The sequence below is a fragment of the Spermophilus citellus genome, assembly GCF_964194105.1.
Source record: "Spermophilus citellus genome assembly, chromosome: 5".
Taxonomy (NCBI): Eukaryota; Metazoa; Chordata; class Mammalia; order Rodentia; family Sciuridae; genus Spermophilus; species Spermophilus citellus.
In genome coordinates this window covers 127,003,858-127,014,551 of record NC_138186.1, presented here as the reverse complement: position 1 = coordinate 127,014,551, position 10,694 = coordinate 127,003,858, and the positions used below count along the sequence as shown (strand labels likewise).

The following is a 10,694-nucleotide window of genomic DNA, read 5'->3' as shown; positions in this document are numbered from 1 at the left end:
TATCCTACTGTGGTTTTGACTTATATTTATCTGATATTTAGCAATGAGCATTTTTTCATCTTGCTATTATACTTTCAAATTTCTAATTTTGAGAAATGTCTACTTAGATCTATTGCCCATTTTTAAATTGTCTTGCACTCTTGATTGTTTGTCGTGCAGAAACTTTTTAGTTTGATACTATTCTATTTGTCTATTTTTGCTTTTGTGCCTTTATGATCTTCTCCAAAACAATTCTTACTGATTTTGAAGTCCTGAGCATTTTAGAAAAATAAGATCAAGTCAAGCCTAAAATTTGTAGGAGAAATAATAAAGATCATAGCATAAATAAATAAAATGGAGAGAAAGAAAACAATACAAAAATTGATGAAAGGAAGACCTGGTTCTTTTTTTTTACCTTGATTTAGAAATAGAGAGAGGAGACACAAATTTTTAAAAAATCAGATGTGAAATGGGAGATATTACAACTGACACCACAGAATGGAGAACAACTTTTGAAATTATTACAAACAACAATGTGCCAACAAATTTCATAACTAAAAAAAAAGGATAAATTCCTAGACATACAAATTACCAAGACTGAATCAGGAAAGAGGAAATAGATGAATAACAAGTAACAATATTAAATAAATAATTAAAATCCTCCCATCAATGCACCAATAAAAGTGCTGGACCAAATGACTTCACTTATGAATTACAGCACACACTCAAAAAAGAACTAATACCATTTCACCTTAAATTATTTAAAAAATAATAATAGGAAAAAATTATTCTAAAAGACTTTATATTAGACCAGCTTTACTCTAAAACTAGAACTAGATCAGGTAAAACAAACAAAGAAAAATGCAGCTCAATGTCTTTGATAAAGGTGGATGCCAAATATGGATGTTGAGGAACAACACACTAGCAAACCAAATCCAACAGTGTATTTAAAAAACTATGAACCATGATCCAGGGGATTCATCCCAGGGTTTCAAAAAAGGTTCAATCTCTGCAATGAAAGAAAATCATATCATCATCTCAATAGATAGAGAAAAGGCATTCAATAAGGTTCAATATCTTATCCTTATAAAACTGCTGAAAATATTAGGTATAGAAGAAATATATCTCAACATATAAAGGCCATTTGTAATAATCCAGTAGCTAACACTACACTGAAAGGCAAAATCTAGAATAAGAAAAAGAAGATCACTTTCACCACTTTTATTAAATGTAATTCTGTAAGTTCAAACAAGAGAACTCAGTCAAGAGAAAGAAATAAAGGGCTTCCTATTGGATATATGATCATGTAAATATGACATGATCTTGTATATAAAATAGTCTAATGATTCCATCATAAAACTGGTAGAACTAATAAATGGACTCAGGATGCAAAATCAACATACCAAAATCTGTGGTGTTTCTATACATTAACTACATTCTATCTATGTGAAAGAGAAATTAAGAAAATCTCCATTTACAACAACAAAAATAGATGTAAGGATAAACTTAACAAAGGAGGTGAAACACATGGACATAAAAATTATAAGATATTAAATTAAGTAGAAACAAACAGGTAGATAGATAGTCCATGTTAATAGATTAGAATAATTTATATTCTACCTAAAACAATCTATAGACTTAATGTCAATGACTTTTTGGGATATGATTCCAAAAACACAGGCAACAAAAAGCAAAAACAGTCAAAAATGATTGCATCAAACTAAAAATCTTCTGAATGGTGAAAAAAGAAAAAGCAACAGAATGAAAGATAACCTATGTGATGGGAGACAGTATTTGAAAATATGCATCTTTAATAAATAATAATCTTTATTAGTAGTACTTGTTATTAGTTTATTGATATAGTTATCAATAAACTAATAACAAAAAATAAGTGAAAAAATATGACCAAAACATTACTTAAAAAATGGCCACCCTATATTTTAAAAGCTTCTCACTGGGAATAATCATCAGGAAAATAAAAATCAAAACCATAATGAGATATCACCTCACACCTGTAAAATAGCTTATTATTAAGAAATACATGAACATTAACAAATATCAGAGAAGTAGGTAAATGAAAACTTTGCGCTTTGTTGCAATATTTTAAACTTGTAAAGCCACTTGGAAAACAGCATGGAACTTCTTTTAAAAAATTAAAATTTAAAAATAGAACTATTATATGATTCAGTAAGCCTGCCTTTGAGTGACCATGGATGGATAAAAAAAAGTGAGAAAAAATAATATATAGTCATACATGTAATGTATATGTATATCATATATCACATACAGATATAAAGAAAATTAGTTCATTTGCACCAACATGGGTAAGCCTAAAGTTTATTATGCTAAGTGAAATAAGCCAGACACAGAAAGATAATTGCTGCATAATCTTACTTATATGTGGAGTCTGAAAAATTAAATATGTAGAGAATGAAATGGAGTTTATAGGGACTGAGAGTGAGGGAAATAAGAATATATTGATCAAATGGTACAAAGTTTTCAGGATGATCAGTTCTGAAAATCTAACCTGAAGCATGCTGACTATAGTTAATAATAGTATATTGTGTATTCACAGTTTGAAGAGAGAAAATACTAATATTTCTATCATAAAAAATAATAATTGGCAATTATAAGAGATGAGAGGTAACTTTATTAGCTTATGGTAATCATTTCATGGTATATATTGAAACATACAATGTAAATATATATATATATAATTTTTGTAACTTATACTTCCCTAAAGTTGGGAGTGGAAATGAGAGAAGCTAATAACAGACATTAAAAGTGTGACAAATTCTTAAATATACATATGAGACACTAAATGGCAATACCAGCAAACCTTTAAGAAAGACTATGAAAGATAATGGAATTCCCAAAGCTTAGATTATTTGAATCAAATCTTATCGTGTAGTCTTAAACTTATTGTGTAGATTTGGGAAAAGATTTTATTCAGGCAGGAGAGAATTAAAGACTGATTAGATATAGAAAATAAGTAGGCAGGAGAGAATTAAAGACTGATTAGATATAGAAAATAAGTGGCAATGAATTGTTCCAACTGACTACAAGTTTTCATTCAAACTTTGAGTAGATGGTGATATGAGTCAGCCAGACAAAACATGGAACAGAAGGAAGATATTTAGTGCAGAATAAGGGGATGTGACTGGTTTGGCACATGATGATCTCAGCTTTTAACTTAAGCTGTGTGAATTATGTAAGTGAAAAAATGTTCATTAAATTTCTTAATCTATTCAAATAGGAAAAATGCTGATCAGATTTGGAAATATGTATTTAGTGAATCTAAAGAGAGGTGGAAAACATTTTGTGTGTTGAGGTGAAACTGCTTGGTGAAGAACTGTAAACTACATTGTAACATGTATATAATTTTTCCTTCCATCTTTCATTCCTTTCTTTGTTCCTACCTTCTTCCCTTCCATCCTTTGAATTCTTTTTTTTTTAAGAGAGAGAGAGGAGAGAGAGAGAGAAAGAGAACTTTTTAATATTTATTTTTCAGTTTTTGGTGGACACAATATCTTTATTTTATTTATTTTTATGTGGTGCTGAGGATTGAACATAGTGCCCTGCACATGCCAGGCGAACACATTAACGCTTGAGCCATATCCCCAGCCCTGAATTCTTAATAAGATACAAAAAAAGAACACAAGAAAGGTCAGAAATATTTCTAGGTTGATTTATTACAAGTAAAATGAGAAAGAAGTGTAAAAGGAAAGGAATGCTTGAATTTGGAGTGGAAAGAAGGGAATTTTCAAAACTGAGCCAAAACACAGTCAATTAGGTCACTTTCAGAGTGAAGCTGCTACAGTAGCACATTTTTCTTCCACAGTTCAACCTTGTTTTAGCCTCATTATCCTTTCTTTCCAAGGAAAAATAGATCTTTCAGCAGAAAGATGCAGAATGTCCCCCATGGTTTGTTGTTTAGAGAACTATGACATAGAGATTGGTAAATGCTTTGGAAATATAGCTTATCTTTGGTACCTACATACCTGGTACTAATCTCTGTAGGCTAATTCTGAGTATGTTACACATAGTTTCTTACAGAGACCATTGTGACCATTGTGAGATTCAGCCTCCTGTTGCCTACAGGGGTAACTCCCATATTAAAACATCTTTTATTATTGCCTTTTCTTCTTTACCCATGTCGTTTCTCCAAGTTTCTCACTTGAGCATTCTAAAATCTTTAAAATGAACTACTTTCAAACACAGAGGTGCCTTGGAGTTTCATCTGGGGCAAACCTACATTGAAAAACCTAATAAACCAATATCTGAGAATCTTTCTTTATCAGTTAGAAATATTGGGACAGGAAAACCTTATGAACAAAGATTGAGTCTTGTGGTTTTAGTTAAGCGACACAAGCCTCCCTGAATCTATCAGTGAGGTTACCTTAACATTGAGATCTCAATTCCAATACTGACATACTGACCAGGAGAGCACCTCTAAAACACTTTTTGTGACTTTCCTGGGTGTGTCCGGACCACACCCACTCACATATAACTTTGGACACTTCCTGAGTTTGGGATTGTTGCGTTTGGTCTTTAGACTCTGGAGGGACTCTGAAAACCTGCTCAGCTGGTTCTCGGTTTCTTCCTCATCTAAGGAAAAATAAGGAGATCCGTGATGTGCGCTGGACCCACTCAACACCGCGGGAGCCTCTTTACATTCCAGTGCTTCCTTCTGGTGGCCCTGGTGTTCTTGCTGTCTACTACATCCTCTGAAGCCTGTGGTGAGCCACCAACATTTGAAACAATGCAGCTCACTGGCCAATCTAAACCCCTTTATGAGGTTGGCGAGCAAGTACATTATGAATGTAAACTTGGATATAAGCGGAACCCTTCTTTGGCCACTTCTTCTACTTGTGGTGCGGATGGCACATGGTCCTCTCTTTCAAATGCTGCTTGTTCTGAAAAAACATGTCCAGTTCTACCAGATCCTGTTAATGGCCAAGTAAATGTACTTAATGGAAGCTTTGAGTTTGGTACATATGTTGAATTTGTTTGTAATGAGGGGTTTTATTTAATTGGTAAGCAAATTCTACGTTGCAAGCTTAAAGGAGTGAATGTGGTTTGGAGCGGGGATCTCCCACAATGCGAAAAGATTTTGTGTGAACCGCCTGCACAAATAGAAAATGGAAAGTACACCCCAGAAGAAAAGGAAGTATTTGAATATCATGAAGTAGCAACTTATATGTGTAATCCCAATCCTGGATCAGATAAATTTTCACTCATTGGACAAAGCCAGATTCATTGTTCTGGCCACGGACAATGGAGTAGTGACCCTCCTCAGTGTAAAGTGGTCAAATGTCCATACCCAGTAATTGAAAATGGAAGACAAATATCAGGATTTGGAAGTAAATATTACTACAATGCAATGGTTACATTTGAATGTTTGAAGGGTTTTTACCTTCATGGAAGTGACTTGGTTGTCTGTGGTAGAAATAGTGCTTGGGAACCCCCAATTCCAACATGTTCTACAGAAGCATCTCCTACCAATACAAAACAGCCTTCCAATGCAGAATCTGCTGCTTTTACAACAACTCCAATTACTTCACAAAAATCTCGTCCAAATGAAGGATCTCTTACATGTGAGGATTTAGATGAATGGATCCTTGCTTTGATTTTTATTACTTTGATGGAGTTACAATAATTGACATGCGAGAATACAGATGTCTTCAAAGCAGGAAGAAAAGGGAAACAGAACCAACCACCCCAACAGAACAATGGTTTCCACAAAATGGTTTTCAAGTTTTTTGGAATTCTATTAAAATCATCAGCTCTAAAATAGTTATTCTCATAAATAAAATAGTTATGCTTATAAATGCAACGCTCACGTCAAAGCTAACATTTTCATGTGGCTTAAATATACTCATCATACTTTAAAGTTTCTTGTATGTCAAGGTATGAATATATTGCCTGTTTTCCCCTAAATAACACTTGCATTTATAGCGCAAGTCAGTGTTCTTGGGAGCATTTAGATAGGGATATTTCTTATTTTATAAAATATGAAAATGAACTTACATTTCATGGGTAAAGAAAGTAATTTTGAATTTTTTTATTCAAAGATTAATACAAACTTTTAAGATTTACTTTCAATAACTAAAATGTATTATATATAGGTTCATTGTAAAAAAAATACACTCAGCCTTTATCCATTAAAATCAAAAATATGGAAAAGTTGACCTCATTGACAATTATTAGAAACTTCTCTGAATGTTAATAGAGTAAAATTCTATTTTTTGTAAATACCCCCAATTTACCATATGTGTGCAAAGAAGTGTATATACATATACACTTGCACATGATGAACCCCCAAAATACACACATGTAAACCTGTATGCACAAATATGCAAACACACATACATACAGTAACACACATACAAATACACACAATCTATAAAACCTGATTTTGAGGTTTTTCCTCTTGGAGTGATGTTGTTTCCATCACAGTTTTCTTCCCTGCATGAGGTTCCTCAAAACCCCAAAACAAAGGATATATATATTTCCCTGAAATGAAAGATGTTACCTGTCTTAAAACTCCAACCATAGCCCAAAGTATTAGCAGAGTTTAATATTAAAATGAGGGGGAAAGAACAAGAGAAAGGAAGAAACATGCAGGGATTGAGAGAATTTTTTTCTTTAGTGAAGGATAAAAAACATATCAAAGGCCTCAAATATTAAAAATTTTCTGTTCCATGGATCCTTAAAATGTATTTAACATGTCTTTAAAGAATTTATAGAGTTAATTGAAATTGTTCTTGTCATTTTAACTTAAAAAACCAAGATATAAATTACAGGATAATTACAACTATTTTGAATAAAAAACTAGTAAAGAAACAAAAATAATAGTAAGATCCAATTATCTCTGTTATAGATTATAGAAGTATTATTTATTTTTAATAGTTTGTCTCTATAATTATCAATGGTAAAAATAAAATTTATATAATGCACTTACATATGCAAAAAAAAAATGTGTCCAAGTGTGCTCATATGTGTACATTGTTTGCGTGATGAACAAAGCAAGTTTAACTTAGTTTTACAAAAGAGTAGTAATTGTTGCCCTTGATGTTTAAGTCTAGGATAGTATAATACATCTTGTGCTCTATGCCTTGTTTCCTTTTCATGCTAGTCTTAGATGCAGGCTTCTATTAAGCTCAGATATTTTCTACAAAATGTATGTAATCATGTCATGTCATATCAAAGACAGACATTAGGTCAAAGGCTATACTTCCAGGCTTCAAATATATTTCTCTTTTTTATTTCTAAACCAAAAATGTAAGTCAGAACTGAGCAACTTCAAGTAATGAGCTCTCCTTACCAGGCAATACTGAACAATCCTCTCAAGGTACATGTTTGATCTACTTGTTTATTTTGACCTGGATTCAAATCCAGAAATAAGACGTTATCTGTACAGGTTAGAGTTTTGTTTTGTTCTGTTTTTTTCCTCTCTAAACTCAGGAACAATTTATTGTCTCTCCAGTATTATTCTATATAGAGGCTCTAGAGGACTTTGAAGTACCCAGGATCTCTAAAGTAAACAAAGGTGAATCTGACTGGTATTTAACACCAGAAGGAAGAGGAAGTTCTACTTATTTTCTGCAGTGAAACACAGCCCTCCATTAGAACAGCAAGAAACCTCAAGTACAACACATGTATCAGGCACATCATCTTGTCAAAAGATGGCCAATGTCTCATGTTTCTTATGACTCATGTAGGCTGTAGTATTCAATTGGTCCAAACAGAATATCTCATAGCTAGTCATATTGATTGAAGCACAAAGGAGAGAGGAAGAAAAAAGAGATAGAAAGAAACAGTATAAAGAAAAAAAGAAAGAGAAAGAAATCCCATAACTGCAATTATAATATTTTTCCAAAGCATAAAATCAATTAAAGTACATTTTTCTGCTCTTTATTTGAATTTTTTGGCATCATCCTTCAGACATTCTGGAAACCATGTCAGATTTTGTAAAGAACATGGAGTATTTTAATTCTTGATAAAGAGAACATTTCTCCTAAGAGGACTCAAGAGCTATGAACAGAAGCGTTAGTGAAGGTACTTCTGTCTTCCTTGAGCATGAGTGTTGGAATGGCTCATATTTTCATATGATTTTGATATCTGTTTCTCCACTGGAGACCAAGAATTTGTTTGTCCAACGTGTCTCTCTATTCATTCTTCTCACAGTTACTTCCTTATAAAGCTTAAATTACAGGACTTTACAGAATTGATGTCATTCTTAAAAGAAGGCACCTGTCCCACAATAAAAGCATATCGTGATTGATTTACATTTCAGTGTAACTCTTTGTGAATTTTGCTACTTTCACTGTACATATAACCAATCCCATTTACAGTTCACATTAATAAAATCTAGTTTGTCAGAAAATATTTAATTGAATAACAATGTTGTGAAAAAAATTTTTTTGTTCTAATTAGTTATACATGAGAGTAGAATGCATTTTGACACATATTACATAAATGGAATATAACTTCTCATTCTTCTGGTTGTATATGATGTAGAATCACACTGGTCATGTAATGATATATGTACATAGAGTAACAATGTCTGATTCTTTCTACTATCCTTCCTACCCCCTTTAAATGAGTTACCAATAACTATGCCATTTGGGTACCTTTTATTGGAACACTGTAACTTCAAGTTACAGAAATGTATCATATAGCACCTAAAAATATGATATCCCTGTGGATTAAAGGAAAGTACATTTGTAACGGAAAGGTTGCTTCCAGTGCTTCAAAATGATTGCTAGCTCAAGGCTAAAATATAAATTTTAAAAGCTAGTGTATTTAAGTGTGCAGGGATCCACAGATGATCCATAAAATGTATTGACACAAAGGAACACAGAATTTACAGTTTAAATGAGAGGATAAAAACTATAAGGAGGAAAGAAATGAAGGGTTAAAAAAAGAACCCATGACAAGCTTAGAGAAAAGCTCGGAATCAAGGAAGACAAAATTGCACACTATAAACCTAGGCTGTGCTCCCATATATACTCCTCAGCATTCAGATGGGTCTTATGACTCCTTTTCCTAACATCACTAAATTGTTTCTAATTATAAACTTTATCACCATGCTAAATAATCGACATGGCTCTCTTTTTAGGGTTAACCATCTCAATGCAATAGTAAACACTCTCATCTCTTAGTTGTCCCTTACTAAGCAATTTAATTTTTTAATCATCTCTTTTAGAAACAATCCTGACAGTTCCCAACCACTATTATTACTCTTTTCTATACTTCTTCCATTTTGCCTACAATTTCCTCATAATGAGATCCCCCATATGAAAAATTTATTTATTATTCCAATTGTGATTGTCTCTACCCTGTGAAGAACCAACTTCTGCCGGTAATGGGATGTTTCCATAGATGGCTCAAAAATCATAATGGAATGCCTGTTTAATAGCACATTTCAACCTCATTTCTAATTTGTTTTTCTGTATCACCATAGGTCTTTCTGACAATACTATTTCCAAGTTATTCATTTCTTGTGAATGTCTTGCTTATAATAATTTTCCCAGACATAGGAGCCTCCTCCTATCCAGAGAGACTTCATCTTCTTGTTATTAGTCCATATTTCTTGTGTCATGAAAACACAAGGCATGTTCAGGTTATTTTCATATTTAATGGTGTTAGTATTGCTTTTATTTACTGGAGTGCTTGTGAAATACTTCCATTTATGTCTAATTTTCCTCTTGCATAATATCATTAAACCAAACTTACCAGTCCTGAAAGCTGAATCTGATTAAATACTACCATTTTGCCACATCTGTTTCACACTGAACATGAAGGCTTTAAAACATTGTTCAAACTCCTTGGTATGATTTGGATATGGTTTGAGGATATTCCCCCAATCTTGGTCCACAGTATGGCAATGCTGATTCAACACTAAATATAAGCTAACGAGGTCACAGGGGTATTGCCCTTGAAAGAAATTAATGCTGTTATCTCAAATCAGCTGTCACAGAGTGTATTGTTAAAAAAATATTTAAAGCCTGATCCCTTAATCCATAGGCATCTGTGTCTTGCCATAGGATCTTTCTTCTTGTGTTCTGTCATTGGGACACCATCCACCATGAGTCCCATATCAGAGACCAAATGGATGAGGCCTGTACCATCTTGGACTTTAATTCTCTAAAACTATAAGGTAAACATAAACTTCTTTCTATATAGATTATCCAACAGCAGGTATTTTATTATTGATATGGAAAACAGACTAACATCCTCTAATTTCCATTTGAGGATTCCTTGCTAGACCAAGAAGACTATTTAAATGACTATAGCTAAATCAAGGTGTCACAAAATACATGGCTCAAGAATTAGCATTTACAATTTATGTCTGGAAAACAAGTATCAATCAACTGTCTAGTAACAGTAAGGAAGACCCATCTTTTATCTCCGTTTTGTTCAGAAAAACCTTCAAGGAAGTGGCATTATAAAATGTTAAACAAATAGGAAATATATTTACAAGACACTGAACAACTATTTTAAAATAATTACAAAACAAAATAAAGGATGCTATTGTTTATTTAAAGTCTTAGTAAAATAAAGACACCTGAAAGTCATCCAAACTCAATCTCTTTTCTGTCAACAACATAATTAGTTGTGACTCTGACGCATTAACCTCTAAATCTTAGTTTCTTTGTGGATCGAATGAGTATGATTTGCCTGCATTCATAGGATTTTTGTAAGGTATA

General features: G+C 32.7%; 1 protein-coding gene across 1 annotated transcript; it reads left to right on the top strand.

The window, feature by feature from the left end:
- Window positions 1-4,612: 4,612 nt before the first annotated feature.
- Window positions 4,613-5,638, top strand: LOC308649478 (membrane cofactor protein-like; the record flags this gene model as incomplete). Its single annotated transcript, XM_081295016.1, has 1 exon — window positions 4,613-5,638. One exon carries the CDS (start codon window positions 4,613-4,615, stop codon window positions 5,636-5,638), a length of 1,026 nt encoding a protein of 341 aa, XP_081151142.1.
- Window positions 5,639-10,694: the final 5,056 nt, after the last annotated feature.